At 41.7% G+C, this 19307-nt stretch overlaps 2 protein-coding genes across 6 annotated transcripts in view; both read right to left on the reverse strand.

The window, feature by feature from the left end:
• Positions 1 to 764: 764 nt before the first annotated feature.
• On the reverse strand, positions 765 to 11370 carry CCNDBP1 (cyclin D1 binding protein 1). Of its 2 annotated transcripts, XM_036844048.1 has the most exons (11): positions 11172 to 11370; positions 10904 to 10963; positions 10529 to 10608; positions 7786 to 7867; positions 5910 to 6006; positions 5666 to 5733; positions 5005 to 5081; positions 4376 to 4656; positions 3171 to 3231; positions 1506 to 1552; positions 765 to 1250 (listed from the first exon to the last, which is right to left on the reverse strand). In XM_036844048.1, exons 1-11 carry the CDS (start codon positions 11278 to 11280, stop codon positions 1136 to 1138), a joined length of 1077 nt encoding a protein of 358 aa, XP_036699943.1. In that variant the 5' UTR covers positions 11281 to 11370; the 3' UTR covers positions 765 to 1135. The 2 variants fall into 2 exon arrangements, with proteins under 2 accessions (XP_036699943.1, XP_036699944.1); XM_036844049.1 differs by lacking the exon at positions 1506 to 1552 and having other exon boundaries at positions 11172 to 11364.
• A 132-nt stretch (positions 11371 to 11502) lies between these two features.
• The window catches only part of TMEM62 (transmembrane protein 62), a 35620-nt gene continuing 27815 nt past the window's right edge, over positions 11503 to 19307 (reverse strand). For all 4 annotated transcript variants that reach the window (XM_036844300.1, XM_036844298.1, XM_036844299.1 and 1 more), the window contains 3 exons: positions 16888 to 16992; positions 14710 to 14828; positions 11503 to 12354 (listed from right to left, as the gene is read on the reverse strand). In XM_036844300.1, coding sequence (XP_036700195.1) covers positions 12028 to 12354; positions 14710 to 14828; positions 16888 to 16992 — 551 coding nt within the window. In that variant the 3' untranslated portion in view covers positions 11503 to 12027. The remainder of the gene's footprint in view (positions 12355 to 14709; positions 14829 to 16887; positions 16993 to 19307) is intronic.

Here is a 19307-nt window from a genome sequence, read left to right on the forward strand (position 1 = left end):
GATACGTAATACAAAATAGAGAACAACAATACAAGTATGTATAAGGAAAACAACCCTGTTCGATAAGGTGAACAAACCTAACAACTGAGCTTGTTAACCTAAAAAATAAAACAGCCAGTTAGTTATTTTACCAGCAAGATGGGTTTATTCAGGAATAACAAAGAACTGCAATTCGGGTCTAACAGGCTATAGTAAAAGCCATAGGCAAGTCCCACAAACAAAGGAGGAAAAAGGAGGAAGCTGGGAGTTGTTCTGAACAAAATTCCATGGAGGAAAGCAAGAGTTCAGGGGGATGAGGGGTTCTCTCTGGCTTAGTAGCTGGGGTAGTCAGTTTCCCCTAGGAGAGGCAACGTACATCATTCCGGTCCGGAACTGACAGTCCTTCCTGTTCGTAACTGACAGTCCTTCCTGACCTAGAGTGGTACTGCATGAGAGCCGCCCCGCCCCCGCCCCTTCTGTCCTCTCAACTCCATTTTAAAGAAGGTTTCCCTTTATTAATTTTCACAAGCTCAATACCAACAGAGGCATGGAGTAAACTGGAATAATATTCAGAAGAACCTTCTGGTAAGAACAATTATATTCTATAACATGCGCAAGTACTAAGAGGGGTTCTGGAGACATCTGCTCTAAAAAAAAGTCAAGTCTTTTTCTTCTAAATATATTTCTGACAAGAATCAGATCTTTAGACCTAGAAACCTAAACAAAAGCAATGTTGTTAGTCTCAACCCACGTATTTCTGGTAGAAAAGACACTTTGGAAAGGTACTCATTTAACCACTAGCAGGTTAGCATTTTATTGAGACTATCAACATCTTTAGCAATGAAACGACACACTTTATTGCAAATAGGGAATAAGGCAGCTTCCCCAGGAATCTCTGAGAGGCAACTCAAGAATAAAAACTCATACAATTATCTTTTATATCTGGCACAGAAAAACATATCATACTCATATGGTTTATAAATAATTGCCAGTTTGGCCTAATCAACAAACTTTGGTAATAGTGTCTCTTGATAAGTATAGATAGGGCCTCTCTTTCGGTCCAGAAAGTATCCTAGCCCCATTCTAAAAGCAGACATCAGAGCTTGGCTGCGACAGTAAGAAAGGGAGAGAGGAGAGTACAAATGAGCCTGAAAATTCATGATTCAACTTCATGCTGAGTGAGCTCCTTGATTCTGTTCATGCAATGATCAACAGCATTAATAAGTAAAGGGATCCAACTATCTTCTGGCTGTGGGGTCACATGACTTGCTCTGCGAATGGAATGGGAAAAAGAGAAGTTAAATTTATTATACTGTCAAGGAAAAACCTACCCTCAAAAGGGAGCACAGGGAAAATTACAGTAAGAAAAGGCAAGTTTCTCTGCAGAAATTCAGCTGCTCCACAGGTAAAGTTGAAAGAAAACACTACACTCAGCTTCTACTCCTCGAAATGGGGGTTTGGGAGTTGAGAATGGCTGTATAGGTTTATTCTCAAAAAGCTATTTGGGGATAAGTCTTCATACTCACTTTGTAATTTCAAGTGCCTTCTTTAAAACGGATACAAGTTTTGCACACTAGAAAAAAACAGAGAAGTTACTCACCCTGAGCCCTACCATAAAAAGGAAAGGAGGGAAAAAATAGGGGGTGGGGGGGGGGAAGGAGAGCTAAAATATTTTAATACTCAAGTAATAAAAAGTCATTTTAAAAAGTCATTAAGTATTATTACTTAATACTCAAGTAATAAAAAGACCATTGGAGAAAACAGTGAAAAACAAAAATGTTGATTAGATTAGGGTGGTGGGATCATGGATTCTTCTCTATTTAGCAAAATCTTATTAATACTGTTGCTATAACATCTTTATAAGTTTTTCTATATTTAAAATATTTTTTTTTAATTAAAGAAAACAGAAAAAGGAAGAATATAACCTGAATTTGTCCCAACTGCTGATAGCTCAGGATATATATAGCAGAAACAAACTGGATTTTTTTTTTTTTTTTTGGCTGCATTGGGTCTTCCTTGCTGCGCGGGCTTTCTTTAGTTGCGGTGAGCGGGGGCTACTCTTCATTGTGGTGCGCAGGCTTCTCATTGCATTGGTTTCTCTTGTTGCAGAGCATGGGCTCTAGGTGTGAGGGCTTCAGTAGTTGCGGCATGCGGGCTTCAGCAGTTGTGGTTCATGGGCTCTAGAGCACAGGCTCAGTAGTTGTGGCGCACGGGCTTAGTTGCTCCGCGGCATGTGGGATCTTCCCAGTCCAGGGCTCAAACCCATGTCCCCTGCATTGGGGATTCTTAACCACTGCGCCACCAGGGAAGCCCCTAGATTTTTTTTTTTTTTTAATTTACTTACAGAATTTTAGGAACACCAATAACAAGATAACATGAGGATGTATGTATGTTACCAATACACTGTGCATTCCTTAAAATTTCATTTGGGGTAACTGACAAGGCATATTGCTAAAGATGTTTATTTCTTACGAAGTCAACTTTTAAAAAAGTGTATGTGGAAAAAAAAAAGTTAATGCCCAAAAGGATCCTATTGAACTCCAAGGTGTTTGCACAGTGTGGAGATAGATTTGATCACTCTAATTTCCACTACCTAATTTACCAAATATTATTAGGATTGATATATCTGATGGTAAAATATAAGCCACTGGCAGTTTTACTTCTCTTTCCAATAAAATGAGACATAAGAACTTGAAGTTTATAAAAATAAGAGAATAGAACTCTAACATAGGACCCAGGACTTGAAAGAATACAATAAAATCAGAATTTTATAAAGAGCTTAATCCTTGTGGTTAAATCACACAATGTGTTGATATTAAAACAGAGTATATTTCTGAAACACCTATTTTAGCCTATATAGGAAATTAGAAACTTGTGACTTCAGGTTGAAAGAATCCTAAGGCACTGTAGTAATTAAGACTTTCTTTTCAAAGCAGGATTTTCCAAGGTCTTTGGGTTTTTCTAAATGATTACCCAAGTGGTTATGGAAGAGAGTACTACCAGAGCTCGTGGCTATTAGAATTCAAATTCAGCTTGATAAAGATCAAGCACAAACACATCGTGACATTACTGTTGTACTTGCATCCAAGTGTAACAAATAAACATATTCCCTATAGCTTAAAGGAAATACTAGTGATTACTGAAATTCTACCAATTAGGTCTGTAGCTATTCCCTCAAAGCCGGTACTTACATTGATTCGCACAGTCAGATGGCACACAGGTGGGTATATGCTCAGAGCCAAATCATCCACACTTAAGGGGAGAAAGCAAAAATAACCATTAACAAAGAAGGAACAAAGCTCAGCTAGGTGGTCTCCAGTACACAACTAAGGATGTGACTAGTGAAAAAATGACTCCCAGAAATGCATATCGGTTCCTTAAGTTGGGCAACCAATAAATAACCAATTCAACTGGTATTTACAGAATACATACATACCCTGTTTCACTAGGAAGCTGGGGGGAAAACCTCCCTTGACCAGTAGGATGGGACATGATTAATTCAGTTAAAAATGTGAGGACCTGAAACCATAAATAACTAACACAGGCAGGGTTCATCCCTGAATGCCACTAAAGTGGGCACCACTTTAACCAAGCAATCAAGTTATTACTATACCACCAATAATGGGACAAACTAACACCATGTGCCTCCCCGATATGATATGATGCAATGAAAAGCACAAAACACTCAACTATGTGATATTCTTGCCAAAAAGTGTTTAACTTGAATATAATTATGAGAAAACAATCACATAAATCCAGATTGTTGGATATTCTACAAGGCAACTGACCTGGATTCTTTAAAAAAGTCAATGTCAAAAAAATAAATTAAAAAAAAATAGTCAATGTCAAAAGAAGCTAAAAAGGACAGGGACTGTTCTAGTTGCACGACACCAAAGAGAAGACAACCAAATGTGGTATGACACCTTGACGGAACCCTGAATTTAAAAAAAAAAGCTATAAAAGACATTGTAGAGACAACTGGGGAAATCTGAATATTAGATAACATTATCATAGTCGATGTAAATTTCTTAAACATAATACTAAGAATAAGAGTAAGAATGTTTGTTCTTAGGAGATACACGCTGAAATATTTAGGGGTGAAATGTCATTAATGTCTGCAACTTACTCTCAAATGGTTCAGGGATAAAAATGGCACATCTACTTCAATTTTTTAAAAGCTACCTCTAATTATAGAGAAATAAACCAATACAGAAAAAATTGTGAACAGTAGGTGAATCTAGATGGAGGTATAGGTACTCACTGCCAATACTTTTTCAACCTTCCTGTAGGTTTGAAAATTTTCAAAATAAAAAGGTGGGGAAAAACCTTGGGTTGACGGCACAAGTTGAGATCAGAATGCTGCTGCTCAGATGTTTTGAGTGGAGATCACGCTTACCTAGGGCTGATCTCATCAGAAATGTCCACAATGTCATCCAGCTGGGCCACCTGATCCTTCTTCCCATTCTCTGCCACTGAGAGCCGGATTTTCTTCAGGCAGGCTTTGGATGCTCTCACCAGTGCAAGGCACGGGATTATGAGCTCCTGATCTTCCTCTGACCAATACGAGTCCCGATTGCTTGGACATCCCAATATATCCTCCTCATCACCATGGTTGTCAGAGTTGTCCTCCTCAATGTCACTCAAGAGGCCATAGTAAGGGTCACATTCTTCCACAGCCTAAGACACACCATGATACATGTGAATGCCAAAAAAATAAAAAGGTGTTGTACCTTCAGCATCATGTCTGAGTTGTCCCCAAACTTTAGTCAGCTACTTCCCTAATGGCTACAGAGTTGAATCACTTCATAAACCCTCTTCTGACTCTCCTAGTGCAGCAATGGAACAGAGGGGAGTGGTACTAAATCAACACACCAGCATGGGGTGGGAGATAGGAGATGGAGGACAGGAGTGAGGATGGGACCTATTTGGTCGACGCTCAGCACATCTTCTCTCTTTATAACCGATCCTCATCTACTAGACACAGAGTTGCCTTCTGATGACCATCAAAGACAGAGGTCCCCTCACCTGCTCCATTTCCTCATGTGCGTCCTTCACAAGATCCACACTCTTTGTCAGCACTGAAAGGGCTGCAGCTTTGTTATCTATGAGTGAAGAATTGGAAGTACTACAATTAGAGGAGAAACTCAACAATTCTCTTAAGTCTGAAAAAAGCAACAATGTTCCCATTTGAAGGGAGTGCCAAGGACAGTCAACAAGGGCAGGAGTTTAATGTAAAATTCTTCTCACATACATCCTCTGGGTACCCAGATGGGGACTGAAAAGCTTTTTGTCATTCACCACAGGAAGAAATAAAATGGTCATATGATGTTTCTCATCATGGTCCTCTTGGATGACCACAGCTTTTGGCCCAGCAGGCTCTACCTCATAATTGCTTCAGTGTCCTCAAAATACTGCCCCTGGGGCAGGACCAGAAGAGAAAACCGCATCTTTCAACAAGAGACAGAGCCACAGCCAGAGAGTGTTTGAATTTAGAAGTTATGAGAACTAAAAAGACTAGCAAAAAGTATTAATACCTATCTTTTCATGTTGGTGATAAACCAGATCTACTTCACTAAGCTCTTTATATAAGTAAAAATACATATATACTACAAAACTGGCAGCTAGATACGAGAGGTCTGTCTTCTTTGGCCAGCAGAGTCAATGTCCACTTCGCACTCTCACCCACCTCTTGGGATCCGAGGCACCTGCTGGCACGCCTCCCAGACACTGTTGTAGGAAATAAGGTTCTCCGGGCTACGGAAAGGAATCAATAAGGATGTATCAATAACCTAGGTTCCTGTTTCCTAAAAGGTCATTCCTGCTGGTCATTATTCTCAGTTATCAGTAACTTTGCTGTTAAAATGAGTTTTTTCCCCCTCCCAGAAGCAAGGAACCCCATTAACCGATAACCCCAACTGTGGCATCACTACCTCTGAGTTGGAGTGATGTAAAGCACTTCCACAAGCTGAGCCATGCCATCCACGATGTCCAGAGTGGCGCTCCGTACCAGCTTTCGCAGGGTGATTCCTGTAGCCAAACGCAAAGACTAAGCAGCCTGGTCGTCTTTCCAGAAGTCACCATCTGCTTTCCTGAGAGTCTAAGCCCTACAGAATTTGAGGTAATATGCACCCACATGCTTAACTGGAGTGCCAACACAAAACTCAGGTCTTATTTATATCCCCATGTCATTTTCTTGCTCCTCCCGCCATTCCTTAGTGGTATTTTCCAAAAGAGATCTGGAACAAAATCTTTCCATGACAGCATGTATTCATTCATTAAAAACAGTGGCTTCGGGGCTTCCCTGGTGGCGCAGTGGTTAAGAATCCACCTGCCAATGCAGGGGACACGGGTTCGAGCCCTGGTCTGGGAAGATCCCACATGCCGCGGAGCAACTAGGCCTGTGAGCCACAACTGCTGAGCCTGCGCGTCTGGAGCCTGTGCTCCGCCACAAGAGAGGCCCGCGCCTCTCAAGACAGTGAGAGGCCCGTGCACCGCGATGAAGAGTGGCCCCCACTTGCCACAGCTAGAGGAAGCCCTCGCACAGAAACGAAGACCCAACACAGCCCAAAAAATAAATAATTAAATTAAAAAAAAAAACACAACAAAAAACAGTGGCTTCTTGGGACTTCCCTGGTGGCGCAGTGGTTAAGAATCCGCCTGCCAATGCAGGGGACACAGGTTCGATCCCTGGTCTGGGAAGATCCCACATGCCGCATAGCAACTAAGCCCGTGTGCCACAACTGCTAAGCCTGTGCTCTAGAACAAGCGAGCCACAACTACAGAGCCCACGTGCCACAACTACTGAAGCCCACGCACCTAGAGCCCATGCTCCGCAATGAGAGGCCACAGCAATGGGAAGCACATGCACCACAACTAGAGAAAGCCCGTGTGCAGCAACGAAGACCCAATGCAGCCAAAAATAAATTTTAAAAAACCAGTGGCTTCTTGACAACTGTGGATAAAACACTTCAAGTTTAAACCACATGAGTAGCCCTGAAGATCCATGAGACATGTACTCATTTATAATTATAGCATGATTATAATCAAGGCATGAATATACAAGCAGGGCTGGAGGCCACTTAACCTATAAGGGAGCTCAGAAACAGCATGTGATGTAATATGGGTGGAGGAGCCTGGGGACTGCCTGGGCCTGGGGATGGGGCTGATATCCAACCAGCATCTGTGGCAGTTATAATGTTAGAGAGACGGAGGAGCCAGGGAGAATTAAAAACCTTAAGAGTCAGGCAAGGGCTTCCCTGGTGGTGCAGTGGTTAAGAATCCGCCTGCCAGTGCAGGGGACACAGGTTTGAGCCCTGGTCCAGGAAGGTCCCACATGCCACGGAGCAACTAAGCCCGTGTGCCACAACTGCTGAGCCTACGCTCTAGAACCCGCGAACCACAACTACTGAAGCCCGCGCCTAGAGCCTGTGCTTCACAACAGGAGAAGCCACCGCAATGAGAAGCCCGTGAACCGCAACGAAGAGTGGGCCCCGCTCGCTGCAGGTAAAGAAAGCCCGTGCTCAGCAACGAAGACCCAATGCAGCCAAAAATAAATAAATTTATTAAAAAAAAAAAAAAAGAGTCAGGCAAGGCAGGGGAGATGGGAACACAGCATCTGAACCTTGGCACAAAGGCTGACTTATGGAGGTCACATATATTACATAACTACCTTTGACTGCACTTTATGGGAGAAAGTTACATTACATGCTCAAAATGAGGAAAAGGTAAAAGTTTCAGGACAGAAGCTGTCATAGTAGCAAAGACCTATCCCATAAACTGAACGCTTATGTGTATGGAGTGGCTTACCCTGATCCTTGGGAAGCGAATAGTATACTGCAATAATTGCCTTGATGGCAGCATGGACTTGTTCAGAGAACTTCTGGGTTTCCTATGAGGTGATAAGCCAATTTCAGAAGGCAAAAAGGAAATGGATTAGATCAATGTGGTCAACCCATCTACTGTGGAAGACAGCAGACATCTGTACAGCATCATCAAACATTTTCTGAAGTCCTATTATGAGTTAGGCCCTGTGCTATTCTCATAACATACCAGAGAGGAGTTAGCTGGATACCAGATACTGAGCAGACAACTGATTAAGACATGAAGAAACAGCAGGAAAAACTTAGTCCTGATACTCTATATCCCAAGATATTTGTGACCTGTTTTGAGGTATTCACCATATCTTAGACCAGGAGTTGGCAAACTAGGGCCCAAGGGCCCAATCAGGCCCAATGCCAGGTTTTGTAAATAAAGTGTTACTGGGACACAGCCACACTTTTTTTTGTTTGTTTGTTTTTGTGGCTATGTTGGGTCTTCGTTGCTGCACGTGCGTTTTCTCTAGTTGTGGCGAGCGGGGGCTACTCTTCGTTGTGGTGAGTGGGCTTCTCATTGCGGTGGCTTCTCTTGTTGCGGAGCACGGGCTCTAGGTGCACAGGCTTCAGTAGTTGTGGCACACGGGCTTCAGTAGTTGTGCCTCACTGGCTCTAGAGCGCAGACTCAGTAGTTGTGGCGCACGGGCTTGGTTGCTCCACGGCATGTGGGATCTTCCCTGACCAGGGCTCAAACCCGTGTCTCCTGCGTTGGCAGGCGGATTCTTAACGCCTGAGCCACCAGGGAAGTCCCAACAGCCACACTCTTGCATTTACATATTGTCTACAGTTGTGTTCACACTACAGGGGCAGAGTTGAGTAGTTGGTCTGCAAAGCCTAAAATGTTTACTATCTGGCCCTTTACAGAAAACGTTTGCCAACTCTATCTTAGACCATTAACCAGTTGTCTGTCTCTCTGCCTCTGTGTCTGTCTCTGTCTCTTTCTAACAGAATCTCAATATATCTAAAGGTAATTAGCATGGACTCTACAATGCTCAATGTTGACTATTTTCCTTTGAAGCAGTCACTGGTTTTCTCTTACCTTCTCTGTCCTCACTTCTCTGCTAAATTCTAAGCCAGCCAATTTGACATTGTTTCAACATTCAAACATATAATATCATAAAAAGTACCAGGCCATAAGAACTGGAATTAAAATAAAACAAAAAAACCCCCAAACATTCTTTAATAGAACTAATGTGCTGAGATCCTAAGAAAGCAATTGTGATTCAAATATATATAATTCAAATAAAACCATATTCTAATTTTTCATCAATGAGTAAAAAACCACTGTCCTGAGCATGTACAGAAAAATAGTTCTATTCTTGCTCCTCATGGTATCTTACTAGCTGTGAATTTTAGCCACAAGTCCTAAGTGTATTTGGAAGGAAGGAGTCAGCACATAAGAAAAATAAGGTAACATTACTACTCTCTTTGAAATAAAGATTGACTTTCTTCAACAAACTTTTAAAGTACTTTCATACAATTCTCTCATTTCCTCATCTCCGATCTCTGAGGTATGTAAGTGGAGAGAGTTTATTACTGTAGGTGCAGCAAGAGAAGATTTTTTCATTTCAAAACATCTAGATATATAATTGAGAAAGAGAATGAGAGTATTGACTACGAAAATAAAATAAGGCAATGAATACGCCATTTTAAAACAAACTTACTCCCAAATTAAGTATACCTAGCTCTAGAAAAACTGAGCATAGAGCATACCTGGCCACAGCCAACAATATTTACTTTCAAGTATTTTATAATAAAGTTTTATAATAAAGCACAAATTCTTTGTTCTAGCAATTCCACTTCTGGGAATTTTTACCGATATATAGGTATACACAAAGACTGTATTAGGCAATCTACCACAGCACTGTTTATAATAGTTACAAACTGGAAACAACTTAAATGTCCGCACAGTACTGGTTAAATAAATTATGGTTATATCCACTCTGTTGAATACCATGCTGCCATTACAAAGAACTGATCAACTTTATATGTGCTCCCAAAAATCAATTTGCAAGCTATGTTGTTAGTTTTTTTAAAAAGGTCCAGAAAAGTGTTTATGGTATCCTATCATTTGTGTAAACCGAAGCAGGTATATATACATAAGTGTGTATATGCATAGCCTATATATGGAATAATACAAAAGGAACAAGGGACAGGAGATATAAACTTTTTATCACATTTAACTTTGATATCTTTTGAATTTTATACTGTCTACATTATTACTAATATAAAAGATAATTCAATATAGAAGAGTATTATGCAGTACAACAAAAAAGGTGTAGCTTAGACATTAGATAGAACCTAATTTAAATCCTAGCTCCACTACTTACCCACCTTAACCTGAGCGTCTGAGCCTGCTTACTCATCTGTCAGATGGGGATCATGTATGTGAAAACACCTAGCAAATAGCAAGTGCTTTTTTAAAAAAATTATCAGAAGGGAAATAACCAGGATGAACTTCAGAATGAACCAATATTTAGAAGAGCTGCCCACCCCATGACAGCTACTGCATTTGGCAATTTGATCTTCAGAACAATCCTGTAATGTGAGAACCACCATCTTACTTGACAGATGAGGAAATTAAATCCCCAGCTTTGAGTGTAAAACGTGGAAAGAAAATGAGAGGATTCCTAAGGAATAACGAGGCACCACAAGAACTGTAGGAAAGTGAAGCCCACCTGTGGTGACGGCAGTGGAAGTCGAGAGAAGACTTCGGTCAGAGTCGTGGCTGCCCTTGACACTGCCATAGCTGCCTCACCTGGGGGGGTGACAGAGGAGGAGGCGGGAGCCAATATGTTAGTGCCAAAAGGATAAGGCTCCAGCGACTGCATGGACTTTGAAGATAATGCGTTCCCTCTCCACCCTTGCCGGCAGAGACGTCTCAAGAAAACAACCCAAAATCAGTGTTTTACTATCTCAGTCTCAGAGGTGCCGAGGATGGGTAAGGCGAGGTATCCGCACAGACAGGATGGGGCGGGGGAAAGCAGGAAGGAAAGGGGTAGGGACGCTGCAAGAGATGGGAGATGGCAGCCTGCAACAGGAGAGGCACTCACGGAGTCTCCTCCAAAAGGTTTCCCGATCAAACTCCTTGGTGGTCTCCCGGGCTTCGCCGACTAGTGGGCGCGGCGTGCGGGCCGGGCGGCCGCAAAAGAAAGAGCACAGGTAAGCGGAGCCACCTCCAGACCCCACCTCCTCCGCCCAGACCCCACCTCCTCCGCCCAGACCCCACCTCCTCCGCCCGGACCCCGCCGCCGCCACGGCCTCGCCCCTTCCCACCCAAGCCCGCCCCGGCCGTCGTCCGTCCCCAATACTTCAGCTCACCCCGCACTCCAGGAAGGAGGAACCGCAGCTCCCCTGCCAGGTGCCGGAGCTGCTCCAAAGGCGGAGGCAGGCTGGAGTCTGCGGCTGCAGGTGCAGCTGCGCTCGCCATCTCAGCAGGACGCAGGTAGTCCGCTGACTAAGCCGCTGCGGGAGCCGCACTGCCGTGACCGCCCCACTTCCGGGCCGCGGGTTCGCTTCCGGCAACAACCCGCCCCGCTCCGCCCCTGCCCAGAAGCCCAGCCGCGCCTCCTTCCGCGCTCCGAAGCGCGGCTACACCTCCTCCCGCCCCGCCCCGCCCCGCCCCGGCGACACAGGCCAGTCCCAAACCGAGTTATTTCTTATTGATCATTCATTTATTGATATTTGATTACTCGAAAACACCCCCGACTGAGGAAGCAGACAGCCCATAACCCTGCTGGAAAAGAGAACTGGGAACTAACCAAGGGTAGTCAGGGCCAGGCCCAAGTGTGCACTGGTTCCCTGCCCCTAATGTGGCGCCCTTATAGGCTGCTGAGTTCCAGACACTGTGCTAGGTACTTTACATGAGGTAACGTAAAAAACACACTGGGTGGGCCACAGATACTCCCATATCCACCAGCCCCTGGCCTGTGGATCTCCTAGATTAGGGCTTTCTCTTCACAAAAGTAAATCAACCCTTTGCCTTCTTGGGGAAGGAAGGAATCATGGCATTATTTAGAGAATTTTCTGCAGTCCATTCTGCAGGAATCAGTAGTGGGTAATCCCCTCAACTCCCAGGCGTCCAAGGAACGTCCAAGGCTTGCCCGCCAATATTGGCCTTCCGCCTGCTGCTGGGGCAGACGCCTGGGCTACACAGGTGGATGATGAGACATGGCCTTCAGGAGCTCAGGTGGCTTTTTAACTGCACTATGAAGGTTCCAAGCTCGGCAGGGTTCAGTGTCCACACACAACGAATGAGAACAGGCGTCACCAGTGTCAACCAGGTCCGCAAAGGGGAGAATAATAAAGCTAGAGTACCATATGTCATATGAAGAAAGTAGCAGGAATAAATCTGCCAGATGTACAGCAGTAACATAAGTAGGTGAACAGGTATGATTTTCAAGTATTTTCCTTGATGGAGATGAGACCTGAAGCTGTGACCAAAGCACCGCTGTAGCAAGCTCCAACACAGGTAAACCATCAAGGGGATGTTAAAAAACACCAGCTGGAAAGAGCAGAACAGGACCATTAGCTTATTAGCAAGCCCTGGAAGGGTCAGGTCTCACTAACATATTATTGGTGGCTCTTAAAAATATGTTGCTTTCCCTCTTGGGGGTTAACTGATTCTTTATGCTTCAATCACACTTGCTTATAACACTCACAATAGTTGACTTGTAGTTAGTTGTTTATTTTCCTGTATCCTTTTGTTCATCTTAAAGGCAAGTGTCATTTCATTTATGTTGAAGCCCTCAAATGATGTTTAAGGTAGAAACGAACTGAATATGTGGGTGTACAGACACATACACATATATACAGTACCCTGTTTTTTGTTTTTTATTTTTGGCAGAGTGAGGGGGGACTTGGGTATCAGTATTTTTTCTTCTCTCTGCATTTTTATTTGAAGTGGCATAATGAATACTGGAATATAAATTAGAAGATTTAAGTTATAATCCAAGTTTAACTACTATATGAGTCACTCATTCACCAAATAATTATTGAACACCCATTATGTGGCACGTACTGTGCAAGGCTCTAGGCAAGGGACACACACATGGGTGACCAAGTTGGAAAAGATGCATCATAGATCTTACATTCTAGTAGAGAGAAGAGAAACCAAAAAGAAAAAAAAAAAAAGGAGGGGGAAGATAATTACAGATTGTGATGAATTCAATGAAGAAAATAACTGGGTCACAGGAGGGTAACTGGGAGATGGGCCCTCTGAGGCCTGAAGGACAGAAATGAGTCAGTGGAAGGAAGTGCATTCCAGGCAGAAGAAACAAATGAAAAGCCCAGAGGTGGGCGAGGTTAGCTGGAACATGATAAGCCAGGTGGAAACAGGGGCAGTCAGCAGGACCCAGATCAAGTCACTGATTTGCTTAAAGGGTTTTAAGCTGAGAAGTGAGTGAGCTGATTAAGATTTTAAAAGGACCACAGTGCATGCTCTGTGGCAAACTGACAATAGGGAGGCAAGAGCAGCAGTGGGAAACCAGTTAGGGGTTACTGTAGTAGCCCAGGCAAGAAAAAATTATGATTTAGACAAGGGTGGTGGTAACAGTAATAGTGGTGGATTCAGCACATGTATTGGAGGTAGATCAAATACGGTACTACTTGCTGATGAACTAGATATAAACTATGAGGGAAGGAGAAAATTTGAAAGATACACCCTTGAGAAGATACCTCCTGGATAATTTATTGAAATTGGAAAGAACTGGGGGAGGAACCGGTTCAGGGATAGAAATTAAAGGTCCTGTTAGAGGTATATTAAGTTGAGATTCCTGTTAGATATCTAAGGAAGATGCAAAATGGCAGTTGCATATATAGGCACCTGAGGTGCAAAGAAGAGGTCTGGGTCAGAGATATAATAGATTTAGGGGCCATGGGCCTAGATGATACATAATATCCATTCTTAGTGTACTATTTATTAAAATATGACTATAAGCCCACCTTTTGGTAAGGGTCAGGTTTTACTTGGAATAAGTGCTCCTGAGAGACAGCCTCCATCTACATAATAGAAAACTGAACTAGACCCGGATCTAGTCACATATAAAATGCTGCTAAACAGAGAATATTCTGGCCTGTGGTCAGTGTTCACTAGGCAAAGATCTTCCCTACTTGTCTGTCTCTAATCCTGCTGATCATGTTTTACTGACCTCTTATGAGGCTGTGAACTCATTTCAAACAATGTTTTTGGATCTCTTATAAAACTCCAGATCATCACCTCAGATTTTGATCCATTAGCCCCATCAGATGAGTACAATAGATAAATTGTTAGGTAAATAGTTTTCAAACCCATTTATAGAAATTTGCTATAGATCTGCGTTTTTTATTTGTGTTTGTTCTAAAGGAATCTCAATCCAAATGTAAACCTAACATATCAGTGTTTCATAAACAAGTGTACTGCTAGGACATCACTAGAAAGCTTCCACTGGGTAGCTGACCCACTTTTCTTGTGTGTCTATTTTTCTTTTCCTCCCTCTGAAACAATTTCCTTCTTCATTATCATAACCAATTTTGCTTTACCCAGAAGTCTCATTTATTCTACCATAAGTCTCTTCTTTCACTGTTTATCGATGAAAAAGCACAGTGAAACAAACAACAAAAACAAAAAGCTCTTTCACCTCTTATAAAACTTCCTGCCAAAACTGTATTTTAGATGTTTACATACAAGAGTGGTGGAAGAAAGAGCTTAGGAAGCACTCTAAAAGCAAACGAAACACCAGATACTAAAGACTGCCCTGCCAGTAAATTAGAAAACATGATCTATGGTGTTAAATTTGGGATTTGGGATTTAATTCATAACTATTATGCAATTAGTCCAACAAGGTCAAGATGTTCTTAAATTGCGTTTCTGACTTCTTACCTGGAGAATTCCAACTATAAACGTTACACTGCCTTGTAGGAAACGTCCATCAACAAAGATCCCAAAGGAAAAGCAGCAACCCAATTTGCCTTTAGTGATTTCACCAACAAACCATGGTCCTGAAAGAGGCAATGAACAAGAAAGGAAGTTAAAAAACTATGACTGATTACATACATCATGAGATGCATTTATAGAAATAATGAAAAAATATGAAACTAGTCATCTATAAGCATTTATTTGTATAGCTTTTCTTCTTTGCTAATCTCTGTGTTACACTCAATATCCTAGCTAACCAATTATTTGCTTCTTTGCTCCATATTTCTCTAGATTATAAAATTGCCTGAGTATGCACTATACCTGGAATAGATTCCAGAAACAGATTGGAGTACATTCACAAATTTTAGAAGATTCTATTACAGTAGTAACCTCAATATAATGCATTAACATTTCCTTTAAGAAGCAAAAAGGTACTCCATAGATACCACAGTTAATTTTCCAGATAACTGAGATTTATTCCTTTACGCAATAAGACTTCAACCACTTTAATCATTCTAAAACACACTACTTTCTTATAAATATTAATGAATGTATTTTAACCTTTTCTGGCTGACCCACAGTCATTACTTTGTACATCAACTACATACTCAGGGTTAACATGTACAAAGTTTAACTCACTTCTTTGTTTTAATTTTTCATCTGCAATGCCAGAATGACTTTTCTCTACCCCATATTATTATTTACTGCCCCTTCTCAATGTTCAGGCTTCTAGAACTACTGTATTGTCAAGAGTGATTAAGGGACAGCTGGATTTCCCTTCTCAAAATGTAATACCATCACTTGCTGGTAAGGGTAGAGTTCAACTGGGACTTCCCTGGTGGTCCAGTGGTTAAGACTCTGCGCTCCCAATGCAGGGGGCCTGGGTTCAATCCCTGGTCAGGGAACTAGATCCTGCATGCTGCAACTAAGAGCCTGCATGCCACAACTAAAAGATCCCGCATGCCACAACGAAGATCCCACGTGCTGCAACTAAGACCCGGTGCAGCCAAATAAATAAATGAATAAATATTAAAAAAAAAAAAAAAGAGTAGAGTTCAACTTTAAAAAGTCATAGGTAATTTTCTCAGATATATATTCTCCATTAGATACATATTAGTTTTAAAAAGTGTTTCCCCTTTAAGTTTCAACCTTTAAAAATGAAACAACTTCTCCCCTTCTAATGTTTTCCTTTACAGCCAGGAACCAAATCACCTGCTTTGCCTCCTAGTGGAAGACAAGTGTCTAAAACAGCTTCAACCTATTTTCTAACAAGGAAACCAACCTCAAAAGGGGAATCTGGCATAGCTTGTTATACAGAATTGTAAAGGGTCATATTATTTCTTTAAATACTTTCTGTTCTCTGGTGAGAGTTACTAATGAGGAAAGAAAAGTCCAAAGATGGACTAAAAGTAGAAAACATAGACTAAGCAACAAATAGTCTAACCTACTCCTAAATGACTCTTAGTAAGGAACATTAGTAAAAAGCTTTAAAAAGAGACTCACAGTGCTTTCTGCTTCCATAAGTGACTAAGTGATTTTGTCAGTATTGGGTATAGTAATTAATATAAGAGAAGAGCTCAAATGCCTGAACTCACTGCTCATCTCAGTTTCTCTCTTTTTTGAGCTGAGTTTTTAGGAGTCACACGGTAGTAAATAGTCACTCAACTACATACTAGGCATTGTGCTTAATGCTGGGCATAGAGGGGAACAAGATAGACAAGACATCAATGGATAGTCTAATGAGGGGAGAGATGATACATACAGAAGATAATCATAAATTCTGATAAAGTAATGAAGGAAATAAAAAAGTATGGTGAAATAGAGGATAAAGCTTTAAGGTGGTCAAAGAAGGCTGCTCTGAGGAGATGGCATTTAAGCTGAACTTCTATCTTCTATTAGGTTTCTACACAAATACTAATTGTCATGGTCCTCTTAGCACCCTTAAGTTAACTTGGTGTTGACTAAATGTCCTTTAAGTTAGGAAAGAACTTTATTTCCCCAAGATCACGTCGCAGGAAATGACTTATGAAGGAGCGGTGTGCCAGTCATTATGCTCTCAAGAACCTAAATGACTACTGTTAAAATTCTCAGTATATTCTTTGGCAGAATTCTCCACAATCTCAGGTTTCCTAATTGACTTACCCAGCACTGTATAGAGTGTCAGCAACAACACAGAATAGTAGAAGATGCTTATTTTGCTCAAGACATGAAGGGAAAACGAGGTCAAATTTACAAATCCTGGAGGTCCTAAACAGAATAAATTTGAAAAATCCAGTGAACACATGCAAAGTTCAAGTTTTTTGTAATATTGTATAGAAGACTTCCATGGGCATCTACTACATTGTCAGCAAATCATTTGTTATATGGATGACACCACTTTAAATTCAGAAGTTGGCAGGAATTCTGATAAACCAACTCACTTAGAATTACAGAGGGTAGGGGGGCTTCCCTGGTGGTGCAGTGGTTGAGAATCTGCCTGCCAATGCAGGGGACACGGGTTCGAGCCCTGGTCTGGGAAGATCCCACATGCCGCGGAGCAACTAGGCCCGTGAGCCACAATTACTGAGCCTGCGCGTCTGGAGCCTGTGCTCCGCAACAGGAGAGGCCGCGATGGTGAGGGGCCCGCGCACCGCGATGAAGAGTGGCCCCCGCTTGCCGCAGCTGGGGAAAGCCCTCGCACAGAAACGAAGACCCAACACAGCAATCAATCAATCAATCAATCAAATAAAAAATTAAAAAAAAAAGAAGAATTACAGAGGGTAGGAAGTCAAAGCAATGGTGTAGTTGTCACACACACACACACACAAACACACATATATTCCGTGCTCAAAGGATGATCAAATCCCTGTTTTCCATGAGATTTAGTATCCAAATGTACAAACTTCCAAAAGTTGCATCAAAATATATCAAAGGCCACCCCAATGTTCATTGCAGCACCACTGACAATAGCCAAGACATAGAAGCAACCTAAACGTCCATTGACAGAGGAATGGATAAAGACGATGTGGTACATATATACAATGGAATATTACTCAGCCATAAAAAAAGAACGAAATAATACCGTTTGCAACAACATGAATGGACCTAGAGATTATCATACTAAGTGAAGTAATTCAGACAGAAAAAGACAAATATCATATATCACTCATATGTGCAATCTAATTTTTTTAAAATGATACAAATGAACTTATCTACAAAACAGAAACAGACTTATAGATATCAAAAACAAATTTATGGTTACCAAAGGGGAAATGTGGAGGTGAGGGATAAATCAGGAGCCTGGGATTAACATACACACACTACTATATATAAAATAGATAACCAACAAGGACCTACTGTATAGCACAGGGAATTCTACTCAATATTCTTTAATAACCTATATGAGAAAAGAATCTGAGAAAGAATGAATATACATATAGCTGAATCACTTTGCTGTACACCTGAAACTCACACAACACTGTAAATCAACTATACTCCAATAAAATTTTCTAAAAACTATATATATATAGTACTATATATACTATATACATATCAAAGGCATATCAAACAAATATCAAAATTTAATCTTAACTATGAGTATCTGTCCAAATATTCCGTTCCCATATGTGATACAGCTCTTAACTCACAGCTATCCTCTTACTCCAACTGAAAGGGATCCGCAAAGCTCTCCAAATTAGCATCTCTTAAAGGGAATTCCCTGGTGGTCCAGTGGTTAGGACTCTGCACTCTCACTGACGAGGGCCCAGGTTCACTCCCTGGTCAGAAAACTAAGATCCCACAAGCTGTGTGGTGCGGCAAACACACACACGCAATACAGTGCCAGAAAGCCCAAGCATAAGGGCTTCATTCTGCAGCCACAGACTAAAGCATCACCGTTCCTCAACCCCAGCCAGTCATTTCACTCATCTGCAGCCGATCATACACTGGTTAGCAGAAGACTATGACGGCAAGCTCAGTACACACTGAGCAGTGCTAGACGTGAACTATTTAAAGGTTTAAAGGACTGGCTCCAGTGAAAGACAGCCTGATGTAAGTTAAATAGCACGTCTTCCCTAATAGGCCAGCATATTCATTCTATACTCATAACACTGTTCAGCCTGACAGTTAATTTCAGACAAAGCCTGATAACGCATGACCTTTCTCACTTTGTGTGTTTCATACTTGCTACTCATTCATCTCTCAGCTTCTCTCTTGTTCTAGTCTGGTACTTCTCAAAGTATTAATCTACATATCCACCTATAGTAATTATTATTTATTATAAATACATCATTCTTTAGCCTTAGAGGCAGCTATGCTTTAAACTTTAAGCAATGATTCTCTACTTTGGCTACACATTAGAGTAACCTGAGGGAACTTTTAGTAAATACTCATGCCCAGGTCTCACCCTCCAGAGATTCTGATTTAATTGGCCTGGGGAAGAGGGGAGCTGGGACAGCAACCCAGGTGATTCTAGGCAGCAGGACTGAAAATACTGCTTTAGACAGAGCCGTGCTTCTCAGCCTTGACTGCACATTGGAATCATCTGGGGCGCTTTAAAAAAATACTGATGCTTAGGTCCTACC

The sequence above is a fragment of the Balaenoptera musculus genome, chromosome 2 (assembly GCF_009873245.2).
Source record: "Balaenoptera musculus isolate JJ_BM4_2016_0621 chromosome 2, mBalMus1.pri.v3, whole genome shotgun sequence".
NCBI classification, from domain to species: domain Eukaryota; kingdom Metazoa; phylum Chordata; class Mammalia; order Artiodactyla; family Balaenopteridae; genus Balaenoptera; species Balaenoptera musculus.

Excerpts from the sequence above, each read along its gene's own strand:
- CCNDBP1 (XM_036844048.1), bottom strand. The coding sequence starts at position 11,280 with ATGGCGAGCGCAGCTGCACCTGCAGCCGCAGACTCCAGCCTGCCTCCG. Across the intron at positions 7,868-10,528 it reads TTCCACTGCCGTCACCACAG|GAAACCCAGAAGTTCTCTGA; the intron begins GTGGGCTTCACT and ends ATCACCTCATAG. Across the intron at positions 1,251-1,505 it reads AAGGCACTTGAAATTACAAA|AGCAAGTCATGTGACCCCAC; the intron begins GTGAGTATGAAG and ends TTCCATTCGCAG.